Consider the following 20,260-nt stretch of genomic DNA (forward strand, 5'->3'; position numbering starts at 1 on the left):
TGTGAGGATCAAATGGGGTCATGAATGGATGCCTCTAACAATGCTGTTCTTTCTAAACTAATCATTATTTGCTCAGCCGATTCTCTTTTGGACCCTAGCTTATACTGAGCACACATAGCAAACTAATATGTGGTACAGTATGTTTTAAGACTTACAAATAGACATTAATTTAAATGTATTTTCTCATGTATTTGATTTAAAAGGAAAATAAACAAACAGAAGTTTTCATCTATTTGCTTTTCAATTTGTAAATAGAAAATGAAGACATTAATTTATGATTTTCAGAATAGTCACTAGCATCCACCTTTGTTGAAGAAAACAAAAAAAAAATCAGTGGAATATTCATTACCTTCATGGAAAAAGGTAGATTGACTACAAAAAGACGTGAAACACAATCATGTGAAATAAAAAACTTAGTTTTATCCTAAATAAGGGGATTATTTTAAATTATCAACCTGTAATTTTACTTCAAAAAACATCTTGATGTCTGTTACTTCAGGTGAGTCTTAAAGACTTTTGAAGCACTTAGGCTGCTTTGTTTTATACTTCATTGCAGAGAGAAGCAGTGAAGCTTCGAGACTGGCTCCATTCAGTGATCACCTCTGTTAGTACAGGTGGCAGATCATTATCAACATTTGTTAACACACAGTGATTACATCATGCTTGATTCTCAGATTGTACATGTGAGGCAGGTATTTAGTTTTGTATTTCATAGAGCCATGGATGACATTTTGATATCTTAAATTATAAGATTTTAATGTTTATCTCTTTGTTTCCCCAATAAAACAATACTGATTCCATGACAAAGCTCCTATACATAGCAAAGATGGATATTCACTATTAGAGACACACCATGCTCCAACTTCTTAATACTTTATTTTAAAATGTATTGTTCAGTGATTTATTTTTATTGTAATTTAGACATATCAATTGCATATCAATGATAAATTGGATTGTGTAGTTCAATGAAATATTAATCATTGTAATAAGTTAAATAGTCATTTTCATGCTTTTTAAAAAATAGGTGGATGCCACAATACTACTTAGTGGGGGAACACACTCTTATACTAGTGAGGTTTGATAGTACAGCTAGGTATTGATTATCAGATCTTGATTGATTTTTTATGTTAATTGAGGGACAAGCTTAATAGCCAATACAAAATACAGATTATACAAAAATTTCTTATGTTTAGCATTTGTAATATTCAAAGAAGTACTAATATAGTTACATTTGGCTGCACCTTGCTTCCACTTTCACACCAATCCTTTCTTTCTACATTTTTGTTGGCTCTTACCTTCACAGTTGCCAACAGATTGCCCTGTGTGAGTGACATGCTTTCATTTGATAAAGGCAGATGTATTCAGAGTTTTGCTAAAATTATCTTAAATAAATATCGAATACTTGCTATTTATTTAACTCTCTGTGCTAAGAGTTTTGGGGGAAAACTTACAAAGTTAAAGCAGTGTCCAGAGGTTAGTAGAGGCATACAAATTACTATACTACATGCCACAAAGAGCTTTGGGATTAAAAGAAAGCAGAGATCTCATCAGGTTAAAGTGAATAACAGAGACTTCATGTTCTAAGTGCCATTTATGATCAGCCTTAAAAGATCAGTAAAATTTCAAAGACATAGCTATGCTACATAGTATACCCCACCCCAGCCATTCACCCTAAGCTTGTGTGCCTTAACTCCAAGGGAAGCCTTGATATTCTTTTGAGTATCTATGTATAAAGCACTATGGTAGTTGTTGATGTGTAAGACATAGTCTCTGTGTTCAAGGAGGGAAAGAAAAGGGAAATCTACATTTATTGGTCACCTACCACATGCCTACGTTGTGTCTCACATACATCTCATTTATCCTTACAACATCCCAAGGTGAGAGCCCGAGGTGGACATCCAGCTCCCCCAGCATTGCAAAATGCTTCCCAGGATGCCTACTTTGGTCTCACCTCATAGAGATCACTAGGGGAATCTATGGGGCTTGTGCTCTAGAGATCAGATAGAGACAGAGAAGGAGGTGGGACTTACAACAACCAATGCTGAAATCTTGGCAGACCACATCTCTGCTTGCAGTGGCACTCAAGGAGAAGTCCCAGCCTATAGCTCTGCCCATGTGCAGAGCCAAGCCAGTGACCTCATCTGGCCAGAGGAATTGGTTGGCAGTTCTGCTGAATTTAGATCCTCTGTCAGTGGGCCATAATGGCTGTAGAGCCTGTTCTACTGCCCTGCCCTGGCAGGGAAGCAAATGCACAGGCCCCACACAATTGCCAGTTTAGGCTTCAGTCCTGACCTTCTAGGAAGTTTGTCCAGAGAACTGGAGCAGCTGCAGATCCCATCTTACAGCCCTGCTCAGTCAGAGAGCCAAGGCAGCAACCCTGCCCCACTGTTGGGCATAGCCTCTGCCCCTGCATAACCAGGTAGCCTGAAGAGTCACCCTGGGCAGCCTCAGAGCCCAGCCTATTGTACCATCAAGCCATGAAGCCCAGCCTACAGTCCTGCCTAATTGCTAAACACAGCCTGCGGCCTCATCTAGTCAAGGAGCCTGGATAGGAACCCTACCTGACCACACAGCGAAGTCTTTAGCCCCACTCAGCTGTGTGATATAGCTGGAAGCCCTTCTTGATCAGAGAGCCCATTCTGTTATCTTGCCCAACAGTGGAACACAGCCAACAGCCTACCTGATCATGAAACCAAGACTGTGGTCCTGCCCAACTTCGAAGCACAGCCTGTGGCCCCACCTAAACAGAGTCCAGCCAGTGGCACCATCTGGTGGGGAGCACAACCTGATACCTCATCCAACCAGGAGCTATTGCAGAACTCAGCCCATAGCTCTTCCTAATTGTAGAGTCTACCCAATGGTGCCACCCTGCCAGGGAACATAACCTGTGAACTTGCCTATCCAGAGGTGATTGCAGAGCCCCACTAGTGGCCAATCTGACCATGGAGCGCAGCCAGCAGCCCCACCCAATCAGCGAGTTCACCCAATGGCCCTGCTTGTATGTGGATCCCAGCCAGCAGGCCCACCTAACCACAGAGCCAACCCAGTGTCACCACCACTCCCTACCCCAACCTCAGAGCATGAACAGTGGCCTCCCCAAACTAAAGACTTTGAGAGCAAGTCCTGCTTTTTCCCATGGATGCTACCAGCATTATTCCAAACTGAGCTAACTGGTGAAGGTCTTTCCATGCCACAGCAAACCTGTAATGTCTGTAAGAGGGAGACTGCTTACTCAAGTGTGCGGATAACAATGCAGGGAATCAAGGATCATGCATAATCAGGTAAACGTGACATAACCAAAGGAAACTAATAAAGATCAAATAACTGACTCTAAAGAAATAGAGATCTATGAACTATCTGACAGAGAATTCAGAATAATCCTCTAAAAGAAGTTTGGTGAACTACAAGGACACACAGACAACTAAATGAAGTTAGGAAAGCAATGATGAAAAAAACAAGTTCAACAAAACAATAGAAATGTCAAACAGATAGAAATCCTGGATCTGAAAAATACAATGACAGAACTGATGACTTCAATAGAGAGCTACAACACACTCAACCAAACATAAGAAAGAATTAGTGAACTAGAAGGTAGGTCATTTGAAATTATCAAGTCAGAGGAACAAAAAGAAAAAAAGTGGAGAAAGACTTATCAGATACTATCAAATTAAACAATGTATACATTATGGGAATCTTAGAAATAAAAGAGAAAGAGAAGGGGACAGAAAATCTATTTAAAGCAATAATGGATGAAAACTTCCCAAACTTAGGGAGAGAATGAACTTCCAGATTTATGAGGCCCAAAAGACCTCAATGGTTAGAATCTGAAAAGGGCTGCACCAAGACACATTATATTTAAATTGCCAAAAATTGAAGACAAAGAATTTTGAATGCAGCAAGAGAAAAACTACTCATCATATATAAGACTATTTACAGAGTCATAGGACTATTTAGTTTCTCAACAGAAACACTGTAGGCCAGGAAGGAGTGGGATGATATATTCAAAATAGTGAAAGAAAAAAACTGTCAACCAAGAATACTATACCTGGTAAAGCTGTCCTTCGTAAATGAAATAGAGATAAAGACTTTCCCAAACAAACAAAAGCTGAGGGAGTTCATCATCACTAGACCTGCCTTTCAAGAAATACTAAAGGGTATTCTTCAAGCTGAAATAAAAGGATGCTGATTAACATCATAAAAACATGAATGTGTAAAATTCACTGGTAATGGTAAATACACAGTTAAAGTCAGATTCTCTAATACGTAATGGTAGTACATAATTCATTTACAACTCTTTTTAAAAAGTTACAAAAGAAGTGTACTAAAAATAAACAACTACAGCAATTTTTATCACAATATATATAAAAAAGATGTAAATTGTAACATCAATAACTTAAAGTGTGAGGTGGGAAGAAATAAAAGTATGAAGTTTTTGTATGCTATCAAAGTTAAGTTGTTATCAACTTAAAATAGGATGTTATAACTATAAGTTGTTTTATGTAAGACTCTTGTTAACCATAAAGCAAAAACCGACAGTAGATTCACAAAAGAAAAGAGAATCAAAGCATACCATTACAAAGAATCATCAAATCACAAAGGAAGACTGTAAGAGAGGAAGCAAGGAGCAAAGGATTTACAAAAAAGAACACAATTATAACAAAATGTTAATAGTGAGTCCTTATCTATCAATAATACTTTAAATGGATAAATTATTTAATCAAAAGACATGGAATGGCTGACTGGACAAAGGAAAAAAAGAAACAAGATCCAATGGTATACTGCCTAAAGAGTCTCACTTAAGCTTTAAGGACACACATAGACTGAGAGTGAAGGGGTAGAAAAAGATATTCAAGTAAATGATAACCAAAAGAAAGTAGAGGTAGCTATATGCTTGTATCAGACAAAATAGACTTTAAGGTAAAAATGTTCAAAACAGAAGAAGAAAGTCATATAATGATAAAGGAGTCAAACCTTCAAGAAGATATAACAAATTATAAAATTTGTATGCACTCACCTATATGTTCAGAGCACCTAAATATATAAAGCAAATAGAAACAGAGCTAAAAGAAGAAATAAATAGCAATACAGTAATATTTGGGTACTTCAGTACCCCCCTCTCAACAATGGATAGATCATCCAGGCAGAGAATCAATAAGGAAACTGCAGATTTTAGCAGCACTGTAGACCAAATAGACCTAACAGATATACACAGAACATTCCATCCACCAGCAGCAACACATTCTTCTCAAGCACACATGGAACATTTTCTAGGATAGATCATATGTTAGGTCACAGAAAATGTCTCAACAAATTTGAGATATAAGTTATATAAAGTATCTTTTACAACCACAATATTATGAAACTAGAAGCTAATAACAGGACGAAAGCTGGAAAATTCACAAATGTGATGTGTGCAAATTAAAAACACACTGCTGAACATACAATGGATGAAAAAAGAGAAATTTAAAAAAAAAATCTTGAGACAAGTGAAAATAGAAACACAACATATCAAAACTTATAGGATGCAGCAAAAGGAGTTCTAAGAGGGAATTTTATAGTGATAAATGCATACATCAGGAAAAGAGAAATATCTCAAATGAACAACCTAACTTTACACCTCAAGGAACTGGAAAAAGTAGTACAGACTAAGCCCAAAGTTAGTAGAAAGAAGGAAATAATAAAGACTATAAGACAAATAAATAAAATAGAGAATAGAAAGACAATGGGAAGGATTGACAAAACTAAGAATTGATTCTTTGAAGAGATAAGCAAAATTATATACTTTTAGCTAGATTAACTGAAATAAAAAGAGGGTGCAAATAAATAAAATTATTTAAAAAGAGGAGACATTACAACTGATACCTCAGAAATACAAAGGATCATAAGAGACTACTGTGAAAAATTATACACCAACAAATTGGATAACCTAGAAAAAATGAATAAATTTCTAGAAACACACAAGACTCAAGAAATAGAAAATCTGAATAGACCAGTAACAAGTAAGGAGATTAAATCAAGAATCAAAACTCCCCCAACAAATAAAAGCCTGGGACCAGATGGTTTCACTGGTGCATACTACCAAACATTAAAACCAAACATTTTAAGAAGCATTAGTACCAATCTTTCTCAAACTCTTCCAAAAAAATTGAAAAGGAGGGAAAACTCCCAAACTCATTTTACAAGGCAAGCTTTAACCTGATACCAAAACCAGAGAAGGATACTACAAGAAAAGAAAACTGTAAGCCAATATCCCTGATGAATGTAGATCAAAAGTTCTCAACAAAATACTGGCAAACTAAATTGAACAACACCTTAAAAGGATCATATTCCATGATCAAATGGGATTCATCCCTGGGATGCAACGATGGTTCAACATATGCAAGTCATAAAAGTTATGTATCACATTAATAAAATGAAAGATAAAAATCATATAATCATCTCAATAGATGCAGAAAAGCATTTGAAAAAATTCAACATCCATGCATGAGAAAAGCTGTCAACATACTGGGTATAGATGACACGTACCTCAACATAATAAAGGCCATATATGACAAGCCAGCAGCTAACATACTCAATGGTGAAAGGTTGAAAACTTTTTTTCTGGACATACAGATGGCCATCAGGTACATGAAAAAGTGCTCAATATCACCAATCATTAGTGAAGTGCAAATTAAAACCACAACAAAATATCACCTTACACCTGTTAGAATAGCTATCATCAAAAAGACAAGAATTAACTAGTGTTGGGAGGATATGGAGAATAGGGATCCCTTGTGCACTGTTGGTGGGAATGTGAATTGGTGCAGCTACTGTGGAAAACAGTATGGAGGCTCCTCAAAGAATCAAAAATAGAACTACCATTTGATCCAGCAATTCCACTTCTGAGTATTTATCCAAAGGAAACAAAGACACTAACTCAAAAAGATATCTTCACCCCACGTTCATTGCAGCATTAGTTGCAATAGTGAACACATGGAAACAATCTTAAGTGTCTATTGAGTGATGGATGGATAAAGAAAATGTGGTATATACATATAGGGGAATACTATTCAGCCATAAAAAAGGAAATTCTGTTATTTGTGACAACATGGATGAACCTTGAGGGCTTTATGCTAAGTGAAATAAGTCAGTCAGAGAAAGACATGTATGATCTCACTTATATGTGGAAACTAAAAACGTTTGTTGATGGTTGGGACTTCCCTGGTAGTCCAGTGGTTGACTGCACGCTTCCAGTGCAGGGGGCATGGGTTCGATCCCTGGTAGGGGAGCTAAGATCCCACATGCCCTGTGGCATGGCCACAAGATTAAAAAAAAAAAAAAAGACAAAGAGGAGGTTGATGGTCGCCAGGTGTGGGAGATGTGGGACATGGGTAAGTGTGGTGAAAGAGTACAAACTTCCAGTTATTAGGTTAATAAGTTCAGGGGATGTAACGTACAGCATAGTAACTATAGTTGACAATACTGTATTGTATATTTGAAAATTGCTCACCACAAAAAAGACAAAAATTCTCACCATAAAAAACAAAAATCATAACTATGTGAGGTGATATATGTATATATAAATAAGTAAAATTATCACTTTGTACACCTTAAACTTACACAATGTTGTATGTCAATTATATCTCAATAAAGCTGGGAAAAATTAAACGATATAAACTTACAATTACATATATTAAAAACAGAAGGTTGTAAATACTAATTATTTTGCCACATTGTACTGTTATCTATACTTTTTAGTCTGTTTATGTCTGTTTTATCTGATGGAAATAGCATATAATGGTGTGTTGTTGAGCATTGCTTCTCAACTCCAGTTTATTTATTTTCTATATTTGATGAGTTATGGTAATGGCCAACTACTGCTAACGCTACAGCTAGGTCCCTATTACCCAACTTATTATTAGAATTATTAGTATTGGGCTTCCCTGGTGGCGCAGTGGTTGAGAATCTGCCTGCCAATGCAGGGGACGCGGGTTCGAGCCCTGGTCTGGGAGGATCCCACATGCTGCAGAGCAACTGGGCCTGTGAGCCACAATTACTGAGCCTGCGCGTCTGGAGCCTGTGCTCCGCAACAGGAGAGGCCGCCATAGTGAGGGGCCCGCGCACCGCGATGAAGAGTGGCCCCCGCTTGCCACAACTAGAGAAAGCCCTGGCACAGAAACAAAGACCCAACACAGCCATACATACATACATAAATAAAAAGAATGTAAGCAGACAAGAATAGCATTAAAAAAATAAAAAATTTAAAAAATTTAAAAAAAAAAGAATTATTAGTATTATATTTATTTGCATTAACAAAGCTATAATTTATTGTTGTACGTTTTCCTGCCATCATTGAAGTCATTAGTAGCCACCAGTGATTATTGTTTATAATTTCCAAAGTATGTTTTTATCATATATCTTATGTTTTACAATATCATCAATCTAGGCTCAGCCTTCACTCCCTGTTATTGACACCTCACTGAGGTATATTTCATAAACATGCATTGTCTTATCCTTCAAAGCAAAACACCATTATAAGTCTATGTGTGAACTTCCTTTTTTCTCTGCGGTGTAAATGTCAATCGGTGTTTGTTGTTTAGCTATATTTTATACGTTTTTAGGTATTTGTTCTCATTTTTTAAATCTTTGACATTTTTGCTAATTTTGTGTGCTCACCCTGCTTGCTGCTAGTAATAATGAATACATTAATTGAAGAAAGAGAAATACCAAGGGAAGCTTAATTAGACATGCTAAACAGATCCCATTTCATCTTTAAACCAGTAAGAGAAGGTTGAATTTCCACTTTCCAAAGGATTATACCTATTTCCCATTACTTTCTCACTCATTTTGTTAGCAACCTTTTTTCTGTTTTCACAGGGATCATTTTTAGTCACTTTCATGATGAGATAGTATCTGAGATCCCATAAGAGCTTATTATATCTGACCTTAGTCTTCACAGATAGTCAGTATTGATTCTACTCAGCTGGACTGGTATTTTGTAGGTTTAGTCTACCGTTTTCATGTAACACATGAACTAACTAAAAATCAAAACCTTGGCTATATTGCTGAAGCTGGACCTGAAGGATACGAACTCCAAGGCTGGCCCCCACACCCAAAATATAGATATATTTTTTAAAATAGGCTGGGATTGTCAGTTTTATTTTTAGGGATCAAGTTCAAACTTTCAAATGCTTTTGTTTTTAAAGAACATTTATTAAATATATTGTTTGTATATGTGTGAGAGACAGACAGTTGAATGGGGAAGGTGGTGGAGGGAGAGGGGAAGGGGACCAAGAGATAGAGACAGAGATGGGTGCGGGGAGAGAGGGAGAGAGAATGAGTGTGAATGAATGAATATGAATAAATTTAAGCTCCATATCTAAAAACAAAGCAGAAATTTATGTCTATTTGTCATTTTCTTAGTTTATCCTGATATAGCTCATATCCAGCCATCCCTCTATTTACACTGTAACTGTAGTGACATCTAACTCCTCTTTCCACACTCCCATCCTCCCCTACTCCACGACTTCTGTGTCTGTATCAGACTCAAGTAGAGTTGCCTATTTCCTTGTCCTTTGGGAAGGCACTCTACTTTTACCTCTGTATCCAGGGCCTAGAACAGTACATGCATCTTATATGTTCAGTGACTGCACATATGAATGCTGAAGGGTGTTTAAACTTTTGTTTTAATGGTCCCACCACATTCAAGGAAATAAAGGTTAATCCCTTTTATACCTTGTATATTCAACTAATCATCACTTACTTAGGAAGAGGGAAAGGTTGAGTGAACTAGTTTCTCTAGGGCTGGTTACAGTTATCTTACGTGCAGCTTTTTTGTATAGCCATTTTAGTAGAGATCAGGGAGAAGACGAAGAGGCTTTTAACTTGGTAGTAAGAGAAGTATTGTAGACTGTTTATGTGCACATTAGTGTCACTTGAAGCTTCAATGACAGAATTGCTAAAGGGGTAAAAAATACAGTGTGCTTACGTTCTAAATAACTGCATAAAAACTGAAAAATGTCTGCTGACTTGAACAGCTGGGGTCAAAGCCAAGGCCCCCAACTCATAGGTAAAAAAGAAATAAGCAAATATTTAGAGAAGCAAAATGACAACAGCTAACTGTACTTATTTAACTTTAGGAGATTTTATTTAACTAATTTACATATTTCATGGTTTATAGTAGAAAACAGAAGTGGTCAGTTTGTATAGGAACTTAAATAAACAGTTACATTTCTGAGTGGGTAAACAGAACTCTACCTGATTCAATTATTCAGGCAAGAAGTTGGTCTAACAAATGTATCAAATACCATAATCAGCCAAGGTCAGACTTTCAAAGAAGTGACATTTAAAGGAAATGTTTACATAATAGTTACATCCTAGGACCTTGAGTAAGGACGACTTTTTCTGTTTGCTTGGTACAAATTCTAGAATATTGAATATGTCCCTCTCTAAATTCTTTCAACTTATTGATACCATAATTTAGAGATCAGTTCTTTTGATTTCAGATTTTATTCTCTGTTCAGATAAAAATATCTGGGAAGGTATATCAGATTTTATTTGTCATTTAAATCTTAATGAGAGAAGCTCATAAGCTTCTGAAACAGCTGAAAACCTTTTTATAAAGAGAAAAATAGAAACATCAAGAAGATTCTGGGAGGACAGTATCATACTATCTATCAAAATTAAAAATGCATTTTATCCTTTGACTCAGCAATCCCTCTTTTGGGAAATTATTGAGGGAGAAAAGCAAGGTGCATAGCAGTGTATTTAGAATGCTATCTTTTATATAGGAAAGGGAAAAAGTAAAATAAGAAATGTAATTCTTTTATTTGCATAAAGAAACACTGGCAGGATATATGAGAAATTATTGAGTAGTTATGAGATTATGCAAAAGAGGTTGGGGGGACAGATACAGGGATTAGTGGATATAGGGATAGAGAGGAGAGAGAATTTTTTTAACCTTTATATACTTTTAAATTGTTTTGATTTTTTACATCATCTGACTGTATTACCTATTTTTAAGATGGCTTGACGAATAAATGACAAGGTGATTAAAATTAGCAAAAGAGGGAAATTCATCTCAAGTGGGGAAGCTTGAAACTTGGAACACAGGTTTTACCTATGTCACTGCAGAAAGCTGGCTCTGAAGAATTTCATTCACTAGTGGCCTTCAACCACTAATACAGGGGACTAATAACATGAAGGAATGTTTCTGACATTCTGGTCAAATGCCACTCAGTCATGTTCTGTATGTCTGTGTTTTCCTGTAGATGCCAGAGGAACAAGCATTCTGTGTTTTGGTGAAAATCATGTATGACTATGGTTTACGAGACCTCTACAAAAACAACTTTGAAGATCTTCACTGCAAATTCTATCAGTTGGAAAGACTAATGCAGGTAAATAAATATTAGGAACTTTTATCACTCAGGGATTTGTTGACTTACAGGGAAAGTCCAATAAAATTGAAAAATAATGGTTTATGAAAATCTAATGGAAAGTTACAGAAAAGGTAAATGGATTTGGTTTCTGACCAATATCTACAGTGGTCTTAATATCATAAAATATCTATTTAAGGGGCGGGTGAGTGGGGTAGGGGGGAAAAAATATTTATTTAACTATTTGACCATTTATAAAAATAGTCTTCCATTTAAAATATTCAACTTTAATACACTTTGAAGTGCGAATATGGTGAATTAAGTCAGTAAAGAGATTTCCCAGTATTATTTGTAAATAAATGAAGATATTTACATAATAAAAACGGAAATACTTAAGATTTTTCTCAGTACTAATTACCACCAGTACCATATTTAGATCCACATGTAGAGAACACTTGAAAGAGACAGAAAGATATTGATGAAATTAAAAACCACCTACAATATTGTAGTGTAGGGACATGCTTTAAATTTTTTCCTCTGTAATTTCCAAATCTCAAACAATGTTGTTAACTATTTCATAATGTATGTGTGTAAATTATATGTATGAGAAATAGGTATTCTTTTACATATCTGTCATAAAAAGGATTGTGAGCAAGGACAAAATTATTGTCTAGTGCTGTTAAAGGAATTACTGAGTAGCTTTGAAATTCCACCTGAGGTTGTAAATCTTAAATTTCTAATGGGTCTATGCAACATGTTTATATGGCTTCCTCTATAAAAGGTATTGGGAATCCAAGAGAAATGTGAAGGAAATACATGAATGGATTGATTCCATATTGGGGAAAAGTAAAGTGGTTGGGGAGGAAGGTTACTGGGATGTGGCAGTAGAGGATACTGGTAAGAGCTTATTGACATGACCTGTCAGGAGATCAATAGGTGTCTAAGGGGGAAGTGAAGCCAACAGGAGACAAAGACTAGAACAGGGAAGTGGAAGGCAGAGAGTTGGCAGTGAGGTTAAGGACAGCTGTATTAGGAGAAGGGAATGTAGGAGGGTAGAAGACCTGAAATGTGAAGAAGAAATAAAGGGGGAGGAGGATGTCAAAAGAACTGTAAGCACAATGACAGATGGGCATTGAGGAGGAAAAAGACTGTGTAGAAGAATCTGGTAACTATGGACAGTAAAAGCAATGGGCTCCTTTTTTAGAGATTTAATTCTTCCAAGTAAATATTTGGGATTCTTCACATTTTTTATCTTTCATTTACCTTTCATTTAAAAAAAGTTCATATTTTTTCAAAGGTCAGTATTCTTAAGAGCTTTGAGAGTCAAATAAAAGTACCTGATAAATGAATGGCATGTTCATGGTACTATGAAGAAACCCAAATACATTTTCTATTAGCACTTTTGTCTGTTAACTGAATGACCACTTCGATACCCCATTAAAAGTACCTGATGGGTACATTGGGGTGTTTTTCAAAGAGTATCTTGTACGAAAAGTGGGTTTTTTTTATTTCTGTGGTCTGTTTATGAAAACAAAACTAAAGTGGGCTTTTATATATCTTTGCCTTTGTCTTTCAGTTATGGGAATAGCTATGCTAATGCTTTATACTTTGCCTTTCATGCTTTTGAAAAGCATTTACTTGTATAACTTGGGGAAAAAGAGCTAGCGTAAAGGGTTTTTCTAGGAGACATCCAATTTTATACATTATATACTTGTACAATTTCTGTACTTTGTAATTTTTAATATGTTGAAGATAGATTGTTAAAAGTATGGTTATGTTTTGGGCTTCAGTACCATAATGTACTGAAGTAATATCATAGAACCCAGATGATGTTGATACTAAATAGTCTTCAAAGAAAAGATACATTTCTTTTCTGGCTAGTTAGGAGTTCAACCCTGAATGGAGTGCTGTGACTTGACAGTGGAGTCCTGATACTCACTAGACCACAGGTGTTCTGTCAGAGCAAGCATTTCCCAAGAAACAGGAACAGTCAAGTGAGCAAGAGTTGATTTTTGTTATTTGTTCATAGCACATCTTTCTTGTTCTCTCTCTGTCATATGCCCAGTTCTCATCTCCTATCATCACTTCTATGTAGTTATATAAAAGTCAACAAATGCTGGTAAATTGAGAGTGATCATAGGAAGCTTGTCATAAATCGCAGTTGTGGCAGGAAATGAGGCATCTTCAGTGTTCCTCCCCCCACAATTTTCCACTTTGACTTTCAGGAGCAGTTACCGGACCTGCACGGCCATTTTTCTGATCTGAACCTGGAAGCTCATATGTATGCATCCCAGTGGTTTCTCACTCTTTTTACTGCCAAGTTCCCACTCTGCATGGTCTTCCACATCATTGACTTACTGCTTTGTGAGGTAGAGTGACTCCCATCTCTCATATTTAAGTCAAAATAGGAAATAGTTTCTACTTAACACGATTAACAATTTTCTTCATTTTCTTTTTTCCTTAAAAAAGAACATTAAGCCATAAATACTGACCCAAAAGTTCTATTTGAATTTTTACTAAAGACTACTTTAACTGTAATTTTATTATTTGTGAGAAGTGAAAATGTTAGGCATATATAATTTCTACAAAGTAAAATGAGGTAATTAAATTTGTATCATTAAATTCACAATAAGCCTATATCTGTGTAATTATGCATTACTAATACCAAGGACCTTTAAAGTTAAATAAGTGAAATTAGAATCAGGTGTTTTTAATGGTAATGTAATTATACTCCAAGAGTGAATATAAATGAAAATTTTATGGTAATTAAATTTTCAATTCATAAGATATCTCTTCCTGTGTGTTGTTTGAGACTCCTACCAGACAATTGAGAAGTGATAAACTAAAGCTTCTATATCATATAATTATACGTTTAGACAGTAGAATATTTCAAAAATTAGTTTGCAGAATTCCTTAGGTATCTATATTTGTTTCCTTTATTGTTTTTAGTTCCTTAGATGGCTGTATTTATTTACTTTACTCTTTTAAAGATGTAAGTAATATTACACACACATACATCGTATACTGCCCATCAGAATGTTTGTCTTCGTGGTGATGAAAAAGTTGCTGGATAAGAAGAACTTTTTTATTAGGAATATAAATGTATATAAAAATATAACTGTCTTAATGTAAAAAGCTGGAGTAATCAAAAGTATAAGCTTAATATAATCTAGACAGTTTTATATTACAGTATTACTTTTTTAACACAAAGTTTCTTCTTTCTTAGAAGAAAAGTCTAACCATTTTAATCACCCCAGGAACTAGAAATTTCATTATAAAAATAAGGTTTAAAAAGATAAAACGTATAAGCTATATAAAGCATAACTGTTACTTTTCAGCCTACTTACTGCAGTAACCATCTGATATGCAAGCACAGCTGGGTTTTGCTCTTCAAAGGTTCTAGCTGGCAGAACCACAACATATGAAGGGTGCAGAGCATTTTGTAAACATGTAAGATTTTAAAACATTTGTAACATATTTTGATAAAGAAGAGTTGAGTGACTCGCTGAGAGACACAGAATAAGTTCCCGAATTCTGAATATTGTAACAGCCAGAGTACCTGACTGATGACGCATTAATTCTATTTGTCTTACTTACAAATTAGTTCCTAAAATGCCTATTTAAATTAAACCTAAAGGAAGAATGCAAAATTAGAAGCTAAAACCTTATTCAAAGTTAAAATGGTGTGATCACAGTATGCACAAAGCAAATTGGACGTTTGTACTAAAAACTCTACTTTGCCTGATTATCCAAATGGGTGTGGTGAACAGTTCTGACTCCTCTAATTTAGTTTAATATTCTTTGAAAGTAAAACCAAATTCATTGAGCTCTGTCATCTTAAAACAAGGTGATACTAAAAGTTAGTTTTGATAAATATTTGTAGGTCTTACTTATTGCACACTGAGCTGAGTTTAGTATTTCATGGTATTTATAAAAATAGGAAAAAGTGGGGGCATGACACTTTAACAGTTTTATCTTTATATATAGTAAGAGCTTGCAAATACTTAATATCATTGCTTCATGTTTTTTGCTGATATTATCTAACTTTAGAGTAGATTGGTTCGGTGGTGTTCATTACAGAAAAGAGAATGAAATTAATATGCTTAATCATACCAGTTAAATTGGATTTCTTGGTCACTTTTGGTAAAGTAGTAACACTGGTATAGTGACTTTGTAAAATTGTCTCTACCTGAATGGTGCCATACCTGACATTGGAGCACTGTCCACGGGTTTTCTGGAACCCAGATTCATAATTCCTCAGGAAATTTCATCTTGAAGATATTTGAATTTCTAATATCAGTTGCTAAAACAATTAGCAACATTTATGGTAGGGAAAAGAAAAGTAAATTTATAAGCCTTCTCATCAGTTGTCAGCTGCGATTCATAATCACAATGTTTGAAAGATCTTAATGCTCATTAAAATTAATAAGAGCATCATAGATGCTACTTTTTCTTCCCTTAAACCTGTACTCTGCAACTGTTTAAGGAAGTTGCATAGCTTTCCAAAACAGGGAGTAGGTTGTAATCACAGCATCATGGTAACCAAGGAAATAAATGATAACATCCCTCAACAAAGTAAATAGCCTTTCAAAATAAGTTTATTGGGAACAGTATTGTAGTGTGCTTCAGGATATTTGTTCTTTCCACTAAGTCATCTTTGTCAGAGGATTAATTTGCAAAGGAAATTTTTAGATAAACTTTTATTTCCTGCTTGTCTGTGTTTTCTCTTTGCCCGTTTCCTCCTTGTGGTTAATAAAATATTTATATCAAGGCTATTCTTTCATATGTGATAAAATATTCCAAAAGAAGAAATGGAAACATAGTCTTAAATAGAATCATCCATAGGTATTTGTTTTCATCATATTTTCTCTTTTTAAAGAAAACAATTTAAATCTCGATGGTTATGAATTAATATTGAGTTACAAATGGAAGGCTTGGAAATTCTTAGATGGAAAAGTGTTGATTTTTCAAAGTTCATTATTCTGACAAAAACAATGTATTGGCCTGCAGAGTATTTTGCGCAAAGATCCTATTGCAAAATGAGAAAGTCATTGAGCTTGAAATTTTACTCTTAGAAAGTATATCCTCATTTCATGTTTTCCTAAGTTAAATGTTTTTAAGGATTTCTTCATTCATTCTGAGGTTAAGAATATGAAGTTAATTAAGTAGCAGAAAAGGGAAGAATTTTAGTAGACTTTGGCAATGCAGTTGGAATCAAAAACTAGTTATCGGTAGTTTTATTTAAAATATTTACTTAAAGCTGAATATGCGGTGACTTGGGTTAATTCTTTTGTTTGGTGAAGATGGATTGCAACAGGATTTGAAACTAGAGTTGAAAATACATTTTCTTATATTGAAATGAATGGAACTCTGTAAATTGACATTTAGCCCAAAATTGAAACGAAAAAAAATCTTTTTAAAGAGCAAAGCCTCCTATGTTTATTATCTGTCTCTGTTTATATGGAGGGATAAGAAGGCTAAAAGTATTAATTACAGTGTAAATGCTATGCTGTTAATCCCCTAAGAATAAAACATTGGTTTTTAAAGAACCTTTTATTTAAATATAACAGAATAAAAGAAAATATGCAAAAATTAGTGTAAAACATGCTGATTTTTAACAAAGCGAACATGCTAATGTAGCAAGTACCCAGATAAAAGAAAAAGAACATTATCTGCATTTCATAAGCCCTCCTGCCCTCAGTCCCTACTCCTCTAAAGAGTGACCACTATCCTGACTTTTAACACCTAGATTAGTGTTAATTGGCTTTGAACTTTATATAAATGGCATCATACAATATGAACTCTTTTTCATCTAGCTTCTTCACTCATCTTTATGTTTGTGAGACCCATCCATATAGTGCATCTAGGCATGGTTTATTTGTTCCATTTTGTGAATATGCTACAAGTTATTTGTTCTTCCATTCTATTGTTGATGGGCGTTTGGGTCGTTTCCAGATTAGGGCTATTATGAATAGTGTTGCTATGAACATTCTTGAACTTGTCTTTTGGTAAATGTGTGTATGCATTTCAGTGGGTACACATCTAGGAGTGAAATTTCTGGGTTAGGGCATATGTAAGCTAGGGTTTTGTAGATGCTACCAAACAGCTTTCCAAAGTATTTTGAGCATTGCCTTTTGTGTTGTTTTTATTCAGTAAAAGTCTTCCTTGTGATCAGGGGCAGATTTTTTGTTTTCTTTTTTTTTTTTTTTTTTGGTAGATGGCAGGTCCTAGATCAGATTAGTGTTCATGAACATGGAGCAAAATGAACCTCATTTGGTGATTGAAGTCATTCACTTAATCTCTGAAGTTGCGTACAGATGGGAACTAAGAGCTGGATCTAAGACCCAAATCACTTTTGTGCTTATATGAGGGCAGTTACCCTGATGTGGAAAATTCAGCAATGTATTCAGTTATAGAAGAAGCAACATAGAGACAGCTTAACATTGGCGTTAAGATATTTGGCTTTTTAGTTAACCCTTCCTGTATCACTTTCTTCACATTACTTTACCAATATATGTCTTAGTTTCTTTCTCTGTAAAATGAAGCTAACAATACCTAGCTCCTGGGTTTATTTTAAGGATTAAATGCAATTATGAATCTAAAGTGTCTAGCACTCTGTCTGCTACGTAGTAAATATTTACTTAATAATATTACCTTCCATTCTGCTCCATCCACCTGTATAGTCCTTTTAGTTGCTTCTCAATTTATTCAATTAACAACCGACTTTAGGGATTCTTAAGAGAGGGTTAACTAGCTGTTGGTTCTTTATTACCTTTCTAACCACCTTTGTTTTCCCCCCATTTGAGGCGCCTCTTTGCTAAAACCAAAAATTTAGCCATTGACCTTAATAGAAGTTTTATTCTATTTCTTATTGACTATAGTGATTCAAGTACTCCAAAAGTGTTTTTTCTTCCACCTTCTTTCAAAAGACATAAGGAAAACAGTGTTTCTTTTAGTCTTGACGAGATAACTGACAGCTGGTGTTTAAAGTTGACTCTTCCCAGATAGTTCAGGTTTTAGAGTATCAAATATATTCAGCTTTATATAGTAACTTGGTATTTCATGAAATTTAAGGAAATCATTGACCCTTCAATTGGAGTATATTTCCTGCCTCTCCTTTCTTCTTAGGGTGGTGAGAAAAAGAATGACAGTACTGGATATCCGATTAAATACCACCAAGTATAATCCCCCTTTCAATGCAGTTTTCTAAAGCTGTTATCTGAAGAATAGATTCATTGTATATCTTTACTCTTTACCCCTATTCTCCTCCCTCAAATAGTGATACATTGAATTTTTAATTGAGATATAGTTGACATATAACATTGTGTAAGCTTGTATCACAGTGTATCACAACATGTTAGTTTGATACATTTATGTATTGCACTATGATTACTACAGTAGCATTAATACCTTTATCAAGTAATACCTTGAATTTAAAGCACATCACAATGGGGTGATATAAGGAAGATTAAGAACATAAACATAAAATTTTCTGAAAACTTTAAGAATAGTAATTGGTCACAAGAGAGGAAAAAAATGCTTTGACTAACCAATAAATACTGTAGAGGCTATTTTAATGTTTTACTTATCAGTGGAAATCCTCAGGACTAGGAAAATTCTAAAATCTCATTTCTGGCTGCTAATATCTTTCCTACCTACTAGGGTCTTTATGGTTCTCACATCAGTTGTCTTACAGCTCTTTCTTGTGTTTTTGTTAATTTTGACATTACAGAAAGAGGCAGAAACCTCAAGTTAAAAAATGGCAGAACGACTATCTGTGCTTCGTGTGACTTTGAGAGGAATATTCATTCATTGATTTATTCAACAAACGTTTATTGAACTCCTACTAATGCTTGGCACCATTCAAGTTCAGGGATACAACAGTAAATAAAAAACAGATAAAACCCTTGCCCTCATTAAGTTTTTACCCTTGTGGAAAAGGCAGAGAAGAAACAAATGACTAAGTAGAATATACAGTATATCAGAGGTGTTAAATGCTATGGAGAAAGATAAAGGAAAGAAGAGAAATGTGGCAGATCTTAACAGGGCCTTCTGACCATGGTGGAGAATTTAGGTTTTACTGGACTGAGATGGGAAACCACTAGACAGGTTGAGTATAGGAATGACATGCTCTGATATATGTTTTATCCTGAACTCCGGTTGCATTGTTGAAAAAAGATGTGGGGAGAATTTGAAGGGAGACGTGGGAGACCAGTTAGAGACAATTGAGGTAATCTGTGGTGTTTGGACCAAGCAGCGGCAGTGGAGGTGGTGAAAAGTGGTTGAACTCTGGACAGGTTTCAAAGGTAGAGAAAACAGGATGTGTTGATGGAACATCTGGGGTAAGTGTTATTGATTACATGTTTTCATTTAAGGTAGTAGTGAGAGGGAAGGATGGCTGGTTGTGTAGCTTCCGTGCTTCAGGGAGCATCTTGGAGACAGATGACGCTGTGGAGTGAACGGGGAATGTTACTGTTACGTGCTTTGTTCTGGAAGCGCTTGGATTACAAATTCTCTGCAGTGTTTTTCCAGAGGCAGGTTTCGGTGCCCCTGGGAACATTTAAGGTCAATCTTTAAATAAGAAATATAGAGGGTGGAATAATTATGAAAGATGATCAATGGGGGAATAAGCATGTTAAACCTAGTACTTTAAAATACAACTACATATTTACTGCTAAAAATAGAAGTGGTATTTTGCTTCAATAATATCAGACTCACATTACTGCGAAGACTCACAAAGACTTTATATACCTTGAACCTGTTCAGTAACCCATAGTATTTAGTTGTTGAGTGCTTAGTTCTCTTAATCAGAACAAAGATCACTGACTTAAAGTTGTGGGGTGACAGATTTTTTTCCAATAAAAATCTTTCAGTTCATCATAAATTGGAATAACTAAAGTTACTTT

The 20,260-nt window shown here is 35.1% G+C and overlaps 1 protein-coding gene across 3 annotated transcripts in view; it reads left to right on the forward strand.

The window, feature by feature from the left end:
* Nucleotides 1-20,260, forward strand: part of RABGAP1L (RAB GTPase activating protein 1 like) — a 783,585-nt gene that overhangs the window by 536,934 nt on the left and 226,391 nt on the right. For all 3 annotated transcript variants that reach the window (XM_059936839.1, XM_059936821.1, XM_059936830.1), the window contains exons 16-17: nucleotides 11,250-11,375; nucleotides 13,580-13,723. In XM_059936839.1, coding sequence (XP_059792822.1) covers nucleotides 11,250-11,375; nucleotides 13,580-13,723 — 270 coding nt within the window. The remainder of the gene's footprint in view (nucleotides 1-11,249; nucleotides 11,376-13,579; nucleotides 13,724-20,260) is intronic.

Source organism: Balaenoptera ricei, chromosome 1 (assembly GCF_028023285.1).
Source record: "Balaenoptera ricei isolate mBalRic1 chromosome 1, mBalRic1.hap2, whole genome shotgun sequence".
NCBI classification, from domain to species: domain Eukaryota; kingdom Metazoa; phylum Chordata; class Mammalia; order Artiodactyla; family Balaenopteridae; genus Balaenoptera; species Balaenoptera ricei.